General features: G+C 32.6%; 1 protein-coding gene across 5 annotated transcripts in view; it reads left to right on the top strand.

The window, feature by feature from the left end:
* The window catches only part of Tank (TRAF family member associated NFKB activator), an 80,910-nt gene extending 60,941 nt beyond the window's left edge, over positions 1-19,969 (top strand). For 4 of the 5 annotated variants that reach the window (XM_074070946.1, XM_020173286.2, XM_020173287.2 and 1 more), the window contains exons 5-8: positions 9,954-10,027; positions 10,665-10,780; positions 15,268-15,848; positions 19,154-19,969. In XM_074070946.1, coding sequence (XP_073927047.1) covers positions 9,954-10,027; positions 10,665-10,780; positions 15,268-15,848; positions 19,154-19,330 — 948 coding nt within the window. In that variant the 3' untranslated portion in view covers positions 19,331-19,969. Of the gene's footprint in view, positions 1-8,151; positions 8,218-9,953; positions 10,028-10,664; positions 10,781-15,267; positions 15,849-19,153 lie in introns of those variants that run through there. The other variant, XR_012447221.1, reaches the window with a different exon arrangement.
* Positions 19,970-20,107: the final 138 nt, after the last annotated feature.

The raw sequence follows: 20,107 nt of genomic DNA on the forward strand, positions 1-20,107 counted from the left end.
ATCTTGAAAAACCTTCACAAAAATAGGGCTGGTGGAGTGGCTCAATGTGAAGGCCCTGAGTTCAAGCCCCAGAACTGCTAAAAAAAAAAAAGCCATTGGTCTATCTTTTACATATGTATGATTTTACAGTGTCATGAATTGGTCATTTACTGAGTTACACAGATTACAGATCTTCCAAGTGACAACTTACTTCATTATATAATATTTTAAAATCACATTTAACATCACAGATATCATCAGAAAAGTCTTTAAGTATTGGGTAGCTGTCAAGTTTACTGTGACAGGTACAAGTTTTCCAAAATTTTAATTTTCACTTGAAAGCTTAAATTCTATCATTGGTAATCTTGTCACTTCTCATTTATTTTCCTTAAAGTGACAGGCTTACTTCATTTGCTTTTGAGAAAATGTCTGAATAACCATAGCCTTCATGTCAGTCACTTTCAAGTGAAAATAGCATTCTATTAAAAAAAAAAAAAGTGACTAGTTCAGGTTGCAACCCAAACAGCCACACAAGTTCTTTTGCCCAAGACAAACATTGTACTTCAGTATGTAGCAGCAGTGTTTTATGCATACTTCCCATTGTATCACATAGAACATTGAAAAGATGCTAACTTTCAGATCAAAATCTAAATAAAGTATTTTTACTGCTTTGTTAAGGATTTTTTTTAGGTGACAGTGGCTTGTTTTTTTGTCTGTTTTTCTTTTCAACTGAATGTGTAGCATTGAAGAATACATTCAGTGCGATTGGGTACCATGGCATTAGGAATGCTCTAACACCAGTTGTACTCACCATTGCTTTTGCATCATCAATGTAAATGCCAATACAAAAAAAGCAAAGTATAAATGGTGTCTTAATGGTATTGTGAAAATAGTTGACCTCATGGGTTGGATTTTATTTTATCCTATTTACAAATTAAGTTACCAGTTACTGTTTTGTGGGTGCTAGAAGAAAAAACAAACTGTACCAGAGAAAAAGGGCTTTGTTAGTCATAGTACAGCAAGCAGCAAGAACATGTTTGCTTTGTTTCCATCTGGGGGTGGTAGTGACACAGGTAGATCCAGATGTATGCCTGCAATGGATTACATTAAAGGAGAGAATTGAATTTAGGATATCCTTCACTTTATAGCAAGCAGAAAGCAAACTTACTTTTTGGGAGATAATTACCTTCTCTCTAAGATTGCTCTCTTTAAGCACAACCCTGAGAAATATCCAGGTAAAGAATAGTGAGAGCCTTGTATTCTTGACATGTGCAGGAACACTCAGAGTCCATGGCAAATGTCCCTTTCCCAACTTGGATCTCTTGAAAGGATTCTGGGATTCCCAGGGTCCTGGGACATATTTGAGAACCACTGGTTTAACTAGATTATAATTTCCTGTTAGAAAAATTTAGTTGTTTTTTTTCTCAGTAAAATATATACTTATCCTACTGAAAAATGTTCATGCCCTAGGAATACTGCGGTATCCCCTTAGGAACCTTTACGCATGAAGACCGTAGTACTTCATCATCAGTCCTTTTCACATTTATTGGATAATTGTTTTTCATTATTATACTTTAAATTATGATGTTTATAAATTATTCACAGTTATCTGTGTCTATTAAGTTTAAAACAAACTGAATTTTGACTCTTAATCTGTTAAAAGAGAGTGAGGGCTAGGGCTATAGCTCAGTGGTAGTGTGCCTGCTTAGTTCTGGATTCCATCTTTAGCAACACACACACACACACACACATTGTGACAGTAAGAATCTGTCTAGTGCGTTTTCCTAATGTCCCACAAAATCCTAGTTCTGTGAAATGCTGCATACTGTATACTCAGTGTGTGGTGATTTAAAACACAAGAATATATGTAGAATCTGAAATCCAACAGTGAAAAAAGCTACTTAGCTTTGTTTAACCACAAGATCTCTAGCTAACACTTTTCCAAATGTGGTGTTTTAACTTTCTTTACTGGCTTTGTAATACCTTCAAAGATACTCTTAAACTCTCTGAACTCTTGCTTGCTTAAGCAGACTTGCTATGTTACGAAAGTTTTTTCCCTGAAAGATGTTTCTCTTTACCAATTAGTCATCTTTCCATATACTTTTATTCAAAAATATGTATCTCAGAATCCTAACACAACTATGGTAAAGTGGTTCCCATGCATTCCATTTCATTAACCTATGATTTTTTTTTTCTTCCCTGATAAGTCCTTTTTTGAAACAAAATAATTCTAAGTGGGTATCTTTTGTTTTTCTCTTCTGTTGTGTTTATCAATTTGCAGTATGATTTTTGCCTTCCCAGTTCAGTTTAATCTAAGTAATTCCATATCTGTTGGGTTTGCTCACTGTTACTTCTATCCCTAATTGCTTTAAGAGCAGACGGTTTCCCTCTGTACTTATTTTATCCTAATAATACAACAGGGAGCCACTGACTTGTCTTTATCTCGTCCTGGTAGCATTTGGACTGTATTCCTGATAGATGTCCACAGAAGACGTTACTTTCCTTCTTTCTGATACTAATTGAGTATTCTCTCCTCCTCTTTATGCTACAGCCTAAGAATTCTCATTCTTATCCCCAGCTCTTGCTTATCATCTTGTCCTGAGGACAAAGCGATAGCTTTTATATAAACTGAATCTAAGACTCTTTCCTACTTTTTTGATATATTTTCATTCATTTTGACATGAAGAAGATAAAGTTGACAAGGTCCTCAATTTTGTTTTAAAATTTATCATTTCAGTAACACCTAATCTTGGTTTCTTTAAGAATTCTCTTACCCTAAGAATTTCTTATTTTAAGAAAATTAACCTTACATTAAAAATGAAAAATGGAGGTCAGGTGCAGTGGTTCACATCTCTAATCCCAGCTACTGGGAAGGATTGAGAGTCAAGGCCAGCTCAGGCAAAAAGTTAGCAAAACTCCCATCTCAATCAGTAAGCCAGGCATGGTAGTACACACCTGTGGTCCCACTGTCTCAGTTACATAGGCGGCCTTAGGTAGGAGGATCACTGTCTGAGGCTGGCTCCAGGCAAACAAAAAGCCCCACTTGAAAAATAATTCAAACCCCAGTAACCACCCCCCCAAACACACACACACACACACAATGAAAATTAGAAATCTGAGAAAATTTTGAAGAAAAGGTGGTTAAATGGTTGTGTGTGTTTTAAAACTCAGTGGTCTATAGTAGAAGCAGAACCCAAAACAAGTGAATATACATTGGATGGATTGAGAATGGCTATTAAGAGAGAGTCTAGAAGCCAGGCTTCGGTGGCTCACGTCTGTAATCCTGGCTACTCTGGAGGCAGAGAAGGAAGATCTCAATCAATCAATCAATAAAATAAATCTTAAAAAAGAGAGAATAGGCCTGAACCTGACAGACTTTAGGAGGTGTTCAGTAGAGCTGACATGAGAATGACTGATATAACTAAGGTAAGGAATGTAATGAGGAAAGAGTAATATACCCAGGTCTGAACCTTAGAGTTTGTCCACGTTTATTGCCTAAGAAGGAGAGGAGCCAATGGAAACACCAAAAGTTAAGAAGAAATGGCTTATTATTCTATAGGCAAAAAATGTGTCAAAAAGGAGTTGGCCAATGTTGTGAAATGCTACCAAATTAAGCAGGATGAGAGGTTTAGAAAATGCCATTAGATTATTATATAAGACATCTCTGGAAAATTATGGTGAAATCTCAGAAGAATAGAAGGATGAAAAAAAAGTTCAGGCGTTCAGCTTCTATTGTAGAGAAATTAGTACCTAACAACCCAATCCTCCATAGGTAACAGTTACAAACTCCAACACCATACAAGAAAACAACTACCTGAGGACATTAGAGACTGAACTTCACATATTTTAGAGAGGAGTCAAAACTGAGGATCAAGTAATTAAGAATTAATTTCCAGTTTTCTGTGGTTTTGTCCTAATGGTACCACAGTTGCAGTGGGAGGAACAGCAGTGGCTGAAATTCCAGCATTAAGTTCGCTATCATTCTGCCTAGAAGAATCATGAAGGAGAATGAGACTAGAGTAACCATTATCACTAGAGAGTGAAGGAAGGAGTGCCAGAGAAGGAGGACCCTAAACTGTGTTTAAACTCATCCCAAATCTTTGACTAACACTAAAGGTTAGCAGGACTAACTAAGAGTACTTTGCAGCTAAAGGCTTAAAGGACTGAACTGAAATCAAGCTGCTGTTTTCCATGAAAGTAACAATTTATAGTCAGCTAACCAAGTTAGTTGGCTGTAAAAACAAAAATGCCAATACTCTTCAGCACCATGTAACGTAACATATTGTCTATACAGTAGCTCAGTATCCACAATGTTTAGGATACAGTCTTAAATCACTCAATATGTGGAGAACCCAGAAAATGTTACCTAACTACAAGGGAACAGATTTTGAAATGATCCAGATATTGAAATTATCAGGCAAGGACTTCATCATCTACTATAACTATGTCTCGTCCTCTCTGGACAGGTAGTTGGGGAAATGAGAAGGGAATTTTGAGTGAGGATAGAATTTAATGTACTCCATTGTCATACTTTGTCCAGTGTTTAACATCTATACCAAGTTTGAGAAATAACTTTAAGTATGAAATTTTAGCCCAGAAATTATTGCCAAATTGCTTATGTCACCAAGTGAGAGGTTTGGTAGAACTTTAAGTCTAAGGTTTTTTAAATGTAAATTTCTATTGATACATCCCTGAGGGCAAAAAAAGACCATACCAAAGTGACCTGCCAGCAACATTTAAACATCAAAACTTGACCTAATCCCAGCCTCACCAAAAAAAAAAATCCACTTGATCTGTAACTACTCAGTAAGAAATATTTTTCATTGTGTGACAGGCAGGTCTTAGCATCTTAGAATGAGTTTTGCCTTTGTGCAATAAGTAAATGTTACCATTAGCTATTTCCCTACCCCTGCTGGATAAAAGGACTACTTAGCTTCTCCAGCAGCCAAGCACTATGATTGAGTAGTTAAAAGACTCGGTCAAAAGATTTGTGTTCAATCACAGGTACTCTACTTGCTGGACTTTAGGCAAATTATTTGATCTCTCCAAAGCAAACTAAGTTTCAAGGCAAACTTTATAATCATAATTATTTGAAATGTAAAATGATGTAGATTAAGTTAAATAATTCATATATGAAAATTGATTAAGTAATAGCTATTTTCAGGAAGATATATTTTGTTCATCATGGTAATGGTATAACACTAAATCTGTGGTTAAAGAAAAGGATTTTCCCAAAACAGTTCATTTTAAATGTAGTGTTTGGGGAAGGCGTGAAGGGAGTATGAGAAACCTTCCTTACTTAAATTAGCCATTTAAGTTATGCTGTTTCCATTTTGTATGAAAAGGCATCTGTACAATTAAATGTTTCTATCCCTTATGAAAATAAAATCAGATATATTCAGAAGACCCTTATACAAAGTGAAAGACTTAAAAAGATAGGTAATAGAAACATAATAATCTTATTCCAAGTTAATGTCAGTAGAATTGAAATCATAATAATTGAGGTAGTACTGGGAAAGCATTTTACCCTTTTTTAAGGAATATGTTTTATTGTAGCATTAAATTGATAAGAGATTTTTGGAGGATTTACATTAAACCAGAACCCTGTAAAGAACTTGGAAGTAATTGGGGTGTTTAATTTTATTTTTATATTGTTTATTTTCTTGCCACTTCCTTCAGAACTCTGGGATGGATCCCATTTTGCCCTGGAGTTGTTCCCGCACTGGCAAGTGGGTATGCTAGCACACTGTGTCATGCAGAGCAGATAAGGCTCCTAGAATTTTGTTCTTGCTTTGCTAGATTTTCAGGAATGTTAATGTGAGTGAAAGAACCATAGATATTACATGTCCATAAATTCATGTATATTAAATATAAGTTCCATGTTTTTCTGCCTTTTGTCTTCAAACTTATTTGTTCTTATCAAATCTCTTTTTGTAATTTTTTTCTGGTTCTGTTTTCTACATTAATCTTCCTCTTTTTTTCACTTACTCCTTAATCTGGTGAAGTCTAATACTTGACCTCACCATATCTTTTTCTCAATATATATAAATTTCTCTCTCTCTCTCTCTCTCTATATATATATATATATAGAAATAGTCACTGTTTGTCCTTTAACATTTAATTCATAAGCTTTAAAAATCTATGTGATATATGAATCCATATTTTCAGCTTCTTTTCCCACTACTTGTTTTTCCTTTTTCTGTAGTGAATTTTCTCAAGATAGTGATAGGCATTGCTATACCTCAAATGTGTGTCATCGAGAACTTTAAAAATTAGGCTTTCAGGACTGGAGATGTAACTAAGTGGTAAATTGCTTATGTAACATGTGCAAGGCCCTGGGTTCAGTCCCCAGCAGTGCAAAAAATAAATAATTAAAAATAAAATTAGCCTTTTAACGATTAGGTTTCTTACATCTGAGAGAATATACATTGAATTAATGAACTTAGTTCATCTTTAAAATTTCATAAATCAGTCTAACTTTACTGATTTTGATTGTTTTAAAATTAAGGAAAAACTAAGCTTTCAAATGAAATTTTTTTCATTCCTTTTCTGTATTTTAAAAATTGTCTTATTTTGTTCTTTTTGAACAAAATACTTTCACAGTACCAACTGTAACAAAGACAAGAATTAGAGGAAATATATATTCCTTTTTGTCATTTTTTCTTTTTGGAGAGAGAGAGAGAGAGAGAGAGAGAGAGAGAGAATCTTGCCCATAACTTGAGATCTTCCTGCTTCACCTCCTGAGGTACCACTACACCTAGCTTACATTTCTTTCTTTGAGAGGTTGATATCTAACAAATTCTGAAAGCAACACAAAAACATTTTCAATTTTCAAAGCCTTTTTCTTTTAATGGTGCCCAGAGCCTCGCATATAGTAGACAAGTGCTATACCACTGAGCCACATCCCTAGGCCAATTTTCCATTACTTTTGCATGAAGGATGAACCTGGTTTTAGACTACTGAAATAATAGCTACTTTTCTTTCTTTTTTTCTCCTTAAATATTACTGTATTTTCAACTGGCCCTGAACATGTATATTTTTATTTAACACCCATCTTTGTGAAGCTTAAATTGATTTATACAAAATCAAAATTCTCCCAATTCACATAAAAGGAAATTTAAGAAAACAGTTCAGAACATCTTCCAACAGTTTCAGATGGGTTTATCTTAATGGGTTTATTGAAAGATTTATCTAGTGTCACACTGAAAATGTATATGACATGTCTTACTTCAACATTCATTCCATAAAGTTCCACATTTCCAAACTAATAATTAGAATATTTTATGATATTAAGTATCTTAAATTTTAGTACCTCAAACTCATCTGTTGAATGCCTGAAATCTTCTAAAATAATGTTCAAAATTTCTTTGCTTTCTTATTTGAAGTTGTAATAATTTTTATCTTCCTGCAATACAAGTTCCACTTGGATAGTATTTGAGAATCGAAAGAAAAATAAAGGTTATCTTTTTCTAATGTTTATTTACTCTCTGGGATATTCAATAGAGCAATCTTCATTAAATAAAATAACATTGAGGCCATCATTTAGGAGGCTGAGGCAGGAGGATCTGGAGTTCTAGCCAGGCCAGAAAGAAAGAAAACATTGAAAAGAAAGTCTGAGTTTCTGGGAAAAGTGTTGAAGTTGCCATTGACTGTTCAATTCTAAATTCTTCAGAACATAAATGATAGTCTTCAGAAAATTGTGTCAGATTGCTACAATGGAAAGTAACATTAATATACTGTACCCATTCTAAATAAATGCTATGTCAAAACAACTCTCAGAAAACTGCTTGCATTTTTTCCCAACTAACATGTTGAGAGATCCCCTTTTGGAAATTTTGAGGGTCAGAGATAGAGGTATACACCTGTAATCCCAGCTGAAGCAGAAGAATCTCGAGTTCCAGGCCAGCTTGGGCTATATAGCAAAACTTTGTCCTCCCCCGCCACCAAAAAAAAAAAAGAGAAAAGAAAGTTTTCATCTGAAATATATTAAAAGATTATTTGGTGTAAATAATAGGCTTAGTGTATTGCTTAGTTATAACTGATAATACTTTAATAAGAACAAAAATAAAAGTAAACCCATCTGTATTCTTTACCCCAAAGAAGCTGATTACCTTAGTTTAGATACTTAATACATATTCTTTAATAAGTGAGTCCTCTTTTTACCCCCAACAGCACACCCAAGGAGTCTTTTTGCAACAAATTCACCCACACTAATTATCAACTGTAAACATCACAGAAGTAAGTTAGCACAAGCTAATTATAAAGCCAAACAAAAACTTAACATTTTCCTACCTCTTCTTTCACCTCTTCCCATCCCCATTAGTTTTTAATGTTCCTTTAACCTCAGATGCAATCATTCTTAGTTTATGTCAAAGTCAGACTTTGGAAACTAGAATATTGTCTTTACCATTTTCTGTAATCTGTCTTCTGTTTTAAACTAAAATTACACAGCACTTCTTTTTGATTCTTTCTAGCTTTTAACAAAATAATATATTAATTTTTAGGAGTAAAAAGAAGTCATTCCATTCAGTGTAACCACATATTATAATTTATTTAACTTTAAATTATCAGATGTTTCTACTCTTTTAATATGTCTCTTTGATTTTGTTGGTGTAGATTTAATAATAATAATCTTACAAATTTTGTTGTAGTGTTCTAAAATGGTTGGATAGCTGTAAAATGTTACCTTTCTTTCTCTTCCACACTAAAATCCATTGTGTGTTCTAATTGCACATAACACCAAAGAAAAACCTTGTCTACCACTTTTAAAAACAAACTGTGAATGTGAAAATGTTTTCTGATGTGTTTCTGCTTTGTTAAGCTCGATAAAGCAGTTTCAATCCAGAAGACATGGCCTAAATGTTTGTCAGTGTGCAACAATAAGATGACCTTTCTTTGCCTCACTCTCATAATATATAAAAATCTCGAATTGTTTTGATTGCCAAGATTTTATCTTAGTAATTCCAAGCTGCTATAAAATAATACTCTAGAAAGTTTATTTAGAAAAGGTGGGAAAGTACAGCAATAAATTAAATAAATTGGAGAATATATTAGTTTTACCAAAAACAGGCTGAAATCGTCTTTGTTTAAAGTACAAGAAACCTAAGAAATTAAAAAGAAATCTTTTGAAAAGGAAGATTAAAAATATATTCGGGTGATAAGTAAAATCTTCATTTTACTAATACCTATCAAATGACCTTAACTGAATAAAATCTAAAAGTCACTAAACATAAATGTCCTCTGGTTTAGATTTGGATTTAAGAATTACAATGTTTGGGTCGAATTATAATTTATAATTATATGGTATTAGGACTTCTTCAAATCTGAGAATTTGTAGGCTTATAGCTTCAGAAGTATACAAAGCTAGTTGAACCATAGAATAAATTAATACATTTTTTATAATACTGAGTTTTAAATGTTGGAGTAAGCGTAATACCACTGTAAGCCACAAGGTGGGAGTGAAAGGCAAGAACTTGTGATGAACCAGTTTAAATACATAATTGCATTGTCTTTATAAACCTTTGAAATATCTGCTAAATAAGAAGCTACAGCTTGGCTTTCTTCCTCTATTACAGCTGTATTCCTTAAGGAGTGTATAACAAAATACAAAGACATTGATTTGAATTTATGGGCCATTATTAATGAGTATCAGGAAACATTCACAGATTTTTTTTATTCTTAAATTTCTGATCATGATAACAGTACCAATTTTGATCAGTAACCGAATGTTAGAAATTCCTTCAGTTACCAGTACAGAAGATAGTAATTATAGAAATTTCCAAAAATACTTAATACTTTCTTTCTTCATTTTCCTTTATTTCATTTAAAGGAAAAAAATTACATTTTTTTTGTTTGTGTATATGTGTGTGTAAACTGAATCAATTTGTTTTTCAATACAGAAATTTTCCTATTACCTCAGTCCCATTTGCATTTGGAAGCAATTTAAAGTATAATAATTTTTTTGTCTCCTTAAGGTAAGAAGACAAGAGGTTTCTTCTAGAAAAGAAACTTCACCAGGGAGTCTTGGCATTCCTTTATTCCATGAAAGGTAGTTCTGTATCTTTTTTTGCCAACTCAAAATTATAAACATTGAAATATACAATATTTTACATTTATGTATTTAAATTTTCTAACAATTTAAGAAAATAGCTAACTCTTTTAGAACTGGAACAGACCATCCTAGAGCTTCTAAATATGGAAATGACCTAAATAAGTCATACAGTTAATAGCAGAGACGGATCTAAAAGCTGAATTTTCTAAAGCGCTGCTATTTCAATAGACCATGAAATAGCAGCCATATTCTACATGGATGAATCATGATGTGAACCTCACCATAGTGAGGAGTATTTAATATTCTACTTACAGTATTTATAGAGAATAAAAGCCGATGCATTAAAGTTTTCAATTTGAGAATAAGGCAGCCAGCATCAGTGTGATGTATGAATAAGTAGATATACTAATCTGCACTACATTTATGTATTAAAACTTCTAATTTGTTACTTTGTGCCTAGTTCCTCAAATATTAAAGTTATTTTGAGGATATTTTCTGCAAATTTAAAATAATTTTTTAACCTTTAACTTTCAGTGATTTATGGTACCTAAAAGGGTGCTAGGTAAACTTAATTATAGTCAAATAATATTTGAAGTTACAACGTTAACATTTTAAAATATTGATTTGTTTTTAGGGATAATACAGAGAAGACTTTTGGGGATCTGAAAGAAGAATTTCATAGAATATGCATGCTAGCAAAAGCACAAAAAGACCACTTAAGCAAACTTAATATACCAGACACTGCAACTGGTAAGATTTGATTTAGCTTACAGTAATTTTAATTTTATTGGTTGAAATTGATTTTTTTTTCCAATGTGAAAATCTTTCTAAATGTTTATTAAGTGCTAAGGAACTGCATCTTGTGCTATTTAAGTTCTATACATCAAGTAATTCTTGGCTTTTCTTTCTTGTCTTCATTGTACATGGCGCTATATGTTTAATTGAATGACCTAATTAAACAAGTTAATGAGAAGTCCCACCTTGAAAAGATACAAAATAATTATAGGATAAATCTCTCAACATTTTCATTTGTTATTTGGGGGTCATATTAAACATCAACTCATGTTAGTAAATGACCTTGAGCTAAGTAAAATTATATCACATTTGTTTTTAACTTCTGCCTGAAATTTCATTGAGCACTATGAGTAGTTTCTGATAATTTGGCTCAAAAACAAAAATATGGCATGCACATTTCCTGAATACCAGTTCTGTTGGAGGTACAAAATACAAATTTAATATAAAATACAACATAGGAACATCTATTTTGTACATAGCTTGCAGTATGTCTTTAAGAACTACCCGCTCCTAAAATCCCACACTGGCTTCCTGGTGTTTGCTAGGTAGTTAATAGGAAAATACCAAGGATTGAGTCTGGCAACCAAACAACACTTCTGTAAACAAAGGGAAGTACACTGATCATTTGTTATGATAAATTCTCCTTTACCCTTGTGATTTGAGATATTCTGCAGACAGTTCCTAAGTGATGTGATTTACAGTTTTCACTCTAGAGATACTGCAGCAGTGCTGACTAGCAGCCTTTTAATTAAAGATCACTCCCTTTTTTATAACTCTTAGATCTAAGCTATTTAAAAATCATATTATAAAGTTCACTTTTTGCAACTTCTAGCTTTTTATGAGAAAAGTTATACATCATAGTGAGGGAGAAACAAAATAATCTTTGTAAATAGACATAATTTGCTTCTCCCCCCACCATCTCCTCAAAAAGAACTCTTAATTTCTCCATCTTAATTTTTGTCATTTTCTTGAGAAATTGACCTGTTGTACAGACTTAAGATATTACATGTGTCTAGTAAACATTTTTATTTAAAGTCTGCTTAGCTATAGCGATGTAAACCTAGAATTCATAAACATGCTTTTTGAACAACATCTTATCAAAACGTTGTAATGGTGATATATTCTTTGTTACACAGAGAACATACCCCATTATCAATGGCTTAATACTCTGACCATCTTTAAATTGTGCAGGTCTAAATCTGAGTTATGTATCTGTCAACTAGAACACTGAGTGTTTAACTTCAATTTCTTCTCCACCAAAACTGCTTCCTAACATTATTCTTATGCTTTATTTTAACTGTGTCACAAATAATAAAACATTATTCTTGAAATGTTTTATTAGATCTTTTATGCTACAGACTCCAGTAAAATTTTTCTTGGTCCAAACAGGAAACAAAATATAAAATATTATGCCCCAACAGTAGTAGGTCAGAAGGGGAAATAACAAAAAATATTTTGGGAAAACATACTTATTCAGAGTTCCTAAGTGTGTATGCTACATTGCCTAAAAATACAAAGGAACTATTTTAAATACAATTTACATGAAATATCCAGAATATATTCCCTATTTTTTTTTATTAAAATTCAACTTTGAAAGAACCAGATACAATTCACGGAAAAATACTGAATTGGTCAAATTGTACATTTCATTTTCATTACTTTATTTTTTCTATTCATCCACATATGGCAATACCCTTGAGAAAGGATCAAGGTAGAAGTGTATGTTTAAGTAAATATGTCTTCAGAAAGAAAGTACTATTAGGGCCAAAAGGATGGTGCTGTTTCACTGGCTATTAGGAGAGAGGAGTATAGAATTAGGACTTACAAAATGCCATTAGGTCTTCTTCTTTTGTCATTATTCATGATAATTACAAGAGAAGTAGTCTAAGTCGATAGCCTGTACATAAAATTTGGAAATCTAAAAATGTTTCTCATTTTACTTATTTTTCTTGCAAACGTAAGTATTCTTGAAGCAAACAGAATAGAAAAGCTATTTGCTCACCTGATCATGTTTCTCACTCAGTATGGTATCAGAATGACAAGTAGTTTCAAGAACCTGTTTTGAGTTTTAAGGTTTCTAAACTCAAATTTCTGGTAGTTATGGGAATCTTAGGTTAAAATCATCTTTTAATAGTAATTCATTCTCACTGCATGAGCAGATTACGTCAAATTACTTTAATGTGGTTGAGATTATATACCAGCTAGCTATGCTGAAAGAAAATATCTGCTTTATTATAGCTGTTTGATTTCTCCATGTTTTCTTTGTAAGGGGGAGGAGGGTAGGTCAACAGTCAGGAACGTAATTCCAAGCATAAGTCTGCGAATATGAGGACTCCTTTCTATATATAGAAACCAACATGTTCAATTTAGCATAATAGTTCTGAGAATAGATTCTAGAGTCAGACTGCCTGGGTGCTAGTGCCAGATCTACCACTCAGTAGCCATGTAGCCTTGGAATTAATCTCTCCATATCCTTGTTTCTTCACATACAAATTGGGAATAATAATAGTGGAAGTATTCTAAATATTAAATGAATTGATGCACACATAGCCATTATAACAGTGCATGGAACATGGAAGTGCTATAATGTTAGTAGTCATTGCCTTTAGTTGCAACAGCAACAGATTCCAAAACATTCACCTTTTCTCCTGAAGATCATTTGCTAAATCTTTCCTCCTTCTCAGGTATTACAGCATTTGATTACTGTGTCAGAATTTCTTGCCATCCAAAAGTCTACTACCAGGAAAAATGGCTGCTTGAGTTAATGGACAGGCAAAGGGCTGGGCATGGTGATACATGCTTGTAATCTCAGCATTAATGAGACTGAGGCAAGAGGATAGAGAATTCAAGGCCAGCCTGGACTAAATAGCAATACCCGGTCTGAAAGAAAGCGAGAAGGAGAGGGGAGGGAGAGGGAGGCAGTCTGTATATAAGAGTATGAACTAAAGAAGTTAGTGGGATTATACATATCATATCCAAACAAAATATATCTGTGTTGGGATGTGCTGTGGCAAGAGATAAAATTATGTCATGAGACCATAAAGCTCTATAAAGGATTCCATAAAATAATACAAAGGCTTCCATAAAGGAAGACATTTGTTAGGTTCCTAGTGACGTGGACCAACACTGTGCTAGGTGCTCTGTATATCCTGTTTACTTAAACCTGCATCATTGGTAAAGTCTCTGTTTGTGAATCTACAACACTGATGACAGTCTTTTAAAATGCTAAGTTTTAAAATTTTTACTATTTATCCATTCATTAAAAATACATTACCAACCTTAATGCCTTTTTGAAGTGACATTATAGAACATAATTTAGCTTTTTCTAATGTCTCAGGATCATCAGCATAGAAAGTGTGTTGATCATTGTTGAGTTTTGTTTTTGTATTGTGAAATATAGCTCTTGTTGACCCTATGTTAGACTGTAGTGTTTTCTTAGTCCTTATATCTGTATTTTTTGTTTTTCTTGCCTCCTCACATGCTTTCAGCTGTTATTAATTTCTTATCTGCTTTTAACAAGTGATACTCCCTTTTAATTTGGTATTTCAAACTAACTGTGGGCTAAGAAAACATCAAGCATGTTATAATAAATCTAAAATGAGTATAGAAGCAAAATTCATGTATTCGTGGACCTTGTAGCTCTAATTCTAACTCCTCGGAAGTTTTACTTACTTTCTAGTGTTTCACTGTGTCCTAGGGAGCTGAATTTGATGGATAATCAGCTCCTACATAAATGAGCTTCAGAGACCTGATACCTAGCTCATACCTACCTGTTATCTACAGAGGCCTTTAAGTCTGAGGAAATCATATATTCACATGTATTTTTATTAGCATGCTTCCTAAAATTTCATCTTCCTTTTACTTCCACTGTCTTCTTTCTTCCCAACCCCCACCACCACTTCCTCACATGGACTGTTGAGAGTAGACAATACCTAAACTAGTGATACACTTGTTTTCACACTGATAATGGGGATAATAAATCACCTAATTCATGTAGTAAATAATACATGATTTTTATATTTATATATATATGCACACACACACCCACGCGTGCATACCTAGTAAGGATTTTTTACTTTTAACAAGCTACTTGTGTAAGCAAGCTCATAGTTGCAGCTTCCGTTAAAAAAATTTTTAAATGTATACACTACAAGCAATTTTTTTTTAAGTGTGGAGCAGTATGTATAACTGAACAAGTTGCAAAGCTTACTGCAGAAGACCTAGGAAAAGACAAAGTAGTTAAGCTGCAAATAATAAGCTGTGTTCTAGTTCACCTGCTGGAAACTGCTAGTATGTAAAATAGCAAATGTAAAATTCCCAGTTGTCTTCAGTTGCTATAAAAACCAATAGAAAAAACAATACTTATTTATCTAAAGCTTATTGAACAGATTTATTAAAGAAAATTTGAATGTGACAGTTTCCCTTTTGTATCTTTCTTGCAGAAACACAGTGCTCTGTGCCTATACAGTGTACAGATAAAACAGATAAACAAGAAGCACTGTTTAAGCCTCAGACTGAAGATGATATAAATAGAGGTGCACCGTGCATCACATCTGTCACACCAAGAGGACCAGGCCAAGATGAAGAAGACACTTCTTTTGAATCACTTTCTAAATTCAATGTCAAGTTTCCACCTATGGACAATGACTCTACTTTCTTACATAGCACTCCAGAGAGACCCAAAATCCTTGGTTCTGCCATTTCTGAGGCGGTGTGCCAGGACAAATTTAATGTGGAGCTCAGAGACAGCCCAGGAAACTTTGTTAAAACAGAAGAAACTTTATTTAAAATTCAGGGAATTGACTCCATAGCTTCAGCTATACAAAACCTTAAAACAACTGACAAAACAAAACCCTCAAATCTTGTAAACACTTGTATTAGAACAACTCTGAATAGAGAATCGTGTTTGCCACCTGGAGACCGTAATGCATTATATGTAAATACATTCCCACTTCAGGACCTGTCTGAAGTACCTTTTCCCTCACTGGATTCCCCAGGAAAAGCAATCCGTGGACCACAGCAGGTACTGTTTTGCATTAACAAATATTTTATTATGTGTGAACACACATTTTGCCATACGCATACAGATACGCATCTCTCTTAGCTTATAAGACTTCCTTTTTAAATTAGTGCCTAACCAAAGTTAAAGCTTTCAGTAACACATACAAGTCCTATAAGAAAGGACATAAAATTTTGAAAGATGAATATGAGAAAGCTCTATTATAAAATTTATAGCAGATTTTAAAATGCATGTAACCCTTATCCCTATCTAGCATGGTGTCATTTTCATAGTCCGTATTCAAAGCTTGTTTACTCAGCATCAATAGTGATACAGTTCATTAAATTTCATTAATTCCATAAAGTAAAACAAACGGTTTTTTAATTTAAAAGTTTATATTTATCATACTCATAAGAATTTTTCATAAGGCAAATAATTGCACCAAATATTCCTATTTATCAAAATAAATTAGTCTTGGTTTTGATTGCTAATCTGACACTGAACATGTAGCCTAATACATTTTTAATCTCTGCATATGTATGATTTCAATCAAGTATTTTATTTAATGTTTCTAAAGCTTAAAGACTATTTATAACCCACCAATCTACTCCTGCCCTCCCTTTTAGATTCAGGTTCTATCACAGAATGATTCTTTTTATTAGGAAAAAAAAATTTTGTTTAATACCGGGAAGGCAAATGAAAAATATATAATTGTTAAACAGAAGGTTGTGAAAATACAGATAGACGTGAATATATAACTTGCAAAGACTGCTTTGATTCTCTTTGCTTTAAGAGATTTATTTTTTTAAAAACCTTGATTGATACTCTTAGGATGTAAGTACTCCCTATAGGTTATAGACTTTTTCATCAGCATGCAAAGGAGGCATTTACTATAGCCAAGCTGTAGTATAGTTTAGAGGTAGGTAAATCTAGGGATTGCTGACAACAGCCTTAATTATAAACTCATTTGTGTTCTACATTGTACCTTATTTCATATTATAGCCTCAGTTACAGTTGCCACTAAATGAAACAAATGAAACAATTTCATTTATTGCCAGTAGAATTCCTGTGGAGCTGTGAACTGCATCAGTTCTAATGCTTGTTACTTGTTCTCCATTATATCTCTTGCTTGTTCTTTTACTAGTCTGTGCATTCATGTTTCAGTAGATGGCACCCTGCATTGTACATTTGCTTTCTATACTGCAGCAAGGGAAACAGCTGGTATGTGATTACAACTTGATGGAAAAGTATTCAGCTTAAAAAATGCAAGAGAATTGGTGTTGAGCTGTCATAAGACGTGGGGCATAAGGTTAGATAATTGATATTTTGGCAGAAAAAGCAATGAAATTAGTCCAATTTGAAAGTCATGTTACGGTTAGGGTTGCAAAAATATTTCTTAAAGTAAGTTCTTATAAACATCATTTTATTAGTATTAATAAAGCTTATATAATATATATGAAATTCTTGTTCATAATAAGACAAGTGAAATATTAGTTGCATTTTTCAAGTTTTTACTTTATGTTAATCATTACTACTAAACACGTCTTTTACACATTCAGCTATCATCACAAAAACTGGAATATACCAGCTTATTTTTGTTCTATATGATTTTCATTTCTTTCTTACTTTTGCTGAGTCAGCAGTTAGGGGTCCCAACTAAATAAATGCTATGAAGAGATCAAATCTAAACTATTAACTCTTACTGGAGGACTGTGAAGATAGTGCGAAGATTTGCCTACCAAATTTAGAAGCTAAATTGCTTCTAAGTTAATTTCACTGTTTTATATGGATATTAATAAAAATTATCTTTAAGGTAATAATCTTCTATTTACAGCCATGTCAGATTCCCATGAGTAGCTTATACTTTTTTGTTTAAACTGCAGATAACAAAAATTGATTGTAGCTAATTCTTAACTAGATTTTTGTTTATATACTCACAATTATTACAACTTTTCTTTTACCACAGAAGAAATGGTTTTCTAAAATATTTGGCTTCAAATTTTATAACATTATTTTAAAGAATATGATTTTTTGTAATAAGATTGCCACTGTTTCTTGAAAAGAATAGGATCCATGTTATTATAAGCCTTCTGTACTGAAAACTAGATAGACTTTGTATATTTATACCAATTGTACACAGCTGTCCTGTAAATTGTCTATAAGACAGTAATGTCCTGAAACCCAAATGCTTCAATTAGTAACATAGTGTTTACATAAATAATTTGTTAACTAGAATGAAAGAAGTTAGGGGATTGAAACTGTCAGGTGCTGGACTAGGCTGTGTTTCTTTCAAAACATGTTAGTAATAGGAGCATAAAGGAGTCTTAAATTGGTTTGATGAGGTGATTTTCCTCAAATTATCAGAATTTAGCTTTACCTAGATTGGGGTAATTTACCCATGTAAAGGTAAGAAAGAAAAAAATTTAATCATTTGAATTACACAGAAAATAAGATATTTTCTAGTCAACAGCATTTATTAAGCAATTACCTACTAAACCAAACCCTGTATCCTTCTAGAAGCATTAAAAAAAAAAAAGCTCAGTGCTGGCTTTTAAAGGTGTTTATGTGCTGGTGGTTATAATGGAGGCAGTTCTCTTAAATTATGATTTTTTTCATAATGCTTTAACTGGGCAACTCTTGACAGGTTTTACTTTATTTGGCCACAAGAAAGAGCAAGGGCAAACTATATATTACATAACAGACACAAAGTAAGAAGTCAGAAGAATGCATCTGATGTTAGCTTTTGTTAAATGTTAAAAAAAAAAAAAAAGCTGATCAATGGAATTTGTTTAGTAGTTTAAAAGAAAAATTTTCTTTTTAGAAATCAAAATGCTGATTTATGATTTCTTTATTTGTATTTGCTCATAAATAGTACTGAAATTTAAATTGCTTGGAATTAAGATGTATGCACACACATCTAGTGTATGATACATCAATAAAGGCCCTATAGTTTTAGATTTCTATTGTAAAATAGAAAAGATAGGATTTAATTAGAATGTCTAAAACACTGTTGTTTCAGAACTACTGCTGTTGAAGTAACTGAGTATTAAAAATTACTAGTGTTAAAGCTGCAGTGTTTTTAAGTATGTAAAGATAAAATTCAGGAATGTGTGTACCAAGTGATTTTTAAGCAAAGTTTGTCTGTGCCCATATGAAAAAGAGAACTGAGCCATGTCCTTATGCTAACAACGGAAAAGTAATTTTCTTTCATCTTAGGTAATCTCACATATAAAGTCATGTATAACTTGTTCAAATATTTGGATTTGTAATTCAGTGCAAGTTCATTTTAAACACAAGTAACAGTCAATATTTTTGTTTGTTTCCTGCAGCCCCTTTGGAAGCCCTTTCCTAATCAAGACAGTGACTTAGTGGTACTAAGTGGCACAGACTCAGAACTCCATATACCTCGAGTATGTGAATTCTGTCAAGCAGTTTTCCCACCATCAATTACATCCAGGGGGGATTTCCTCCGGCATCTTAATTCACACTTTAATGGGGAGACTTAAATCATATTTGAAAATGGATATGTCAAGTTCTATGTGATGATTTGGAGTTTGTAATACTATAAAAATACTTGATTGTAAGCTAAATTTAAAATCATTTATGGAAAAATTTAGTATCGCAGCTATTTGAATTTTTTCTAAACTTATTTTGTAACTTTATTATCTTTTAAAAGACCATTTTGTACAAAACTAATTCATTTTATTCATGTTTACAGTATTACCATAATTCAAAATTGTATTACAATTGCCTTACAGAGTTATATAATCATAATTTATGTTTTAAGTACCTAAGCTTATTGCTTGGATTACTATTGAGATCTATTGAACTTGGTAATGTCAAATGGCTAGAGGGTTTCATATAAAAATTTAAATTATTTATGCTACAGGTAATTTTTTTTAAATCTGTAATTGATAGAGATAGCAGACAACATAAACATCTAAGTAAATACCAAAATAAAGACATTTTGCCCCGTTATAATTATTTAAACACTTTAGATTGTTTTCAATAATGCACAGTTTTAATTTTCACTATGTGTATAGCTACACAGTGAAATGAATTAAATATTAAGAGTTACCTTATGTTGTGATTATTAAAGTGCTCTTTGTTCCTAAAATAAATAAACAAATCATATTTTGAGGGAAGTTATAAAATTCATGTTTTCTTTCTATTAACCTAGGTGGGTGATCACCAGTTATGATGTCACTTTACAATAAGTAAATCACTTTGAATGCTGAAATCATTTTTCAGCCTAAACATTCTAAAGAAACACTTGCTTTTGA

The sequence above is a fragment of the Castor canadensis genome, chromosome 4, assembly GCF_047511655.1.
Source record: "Castor canadensis chromosome 4, mCasCan1.hap1v2, whole genome shotgun sequence".
Taxonomy (NCBI): domain Eukaryota; kingdom Metazoa; phylum Chordata; class Mammalia; order Rodentia; family Castoridae; genus Castor; species Castor canadensis.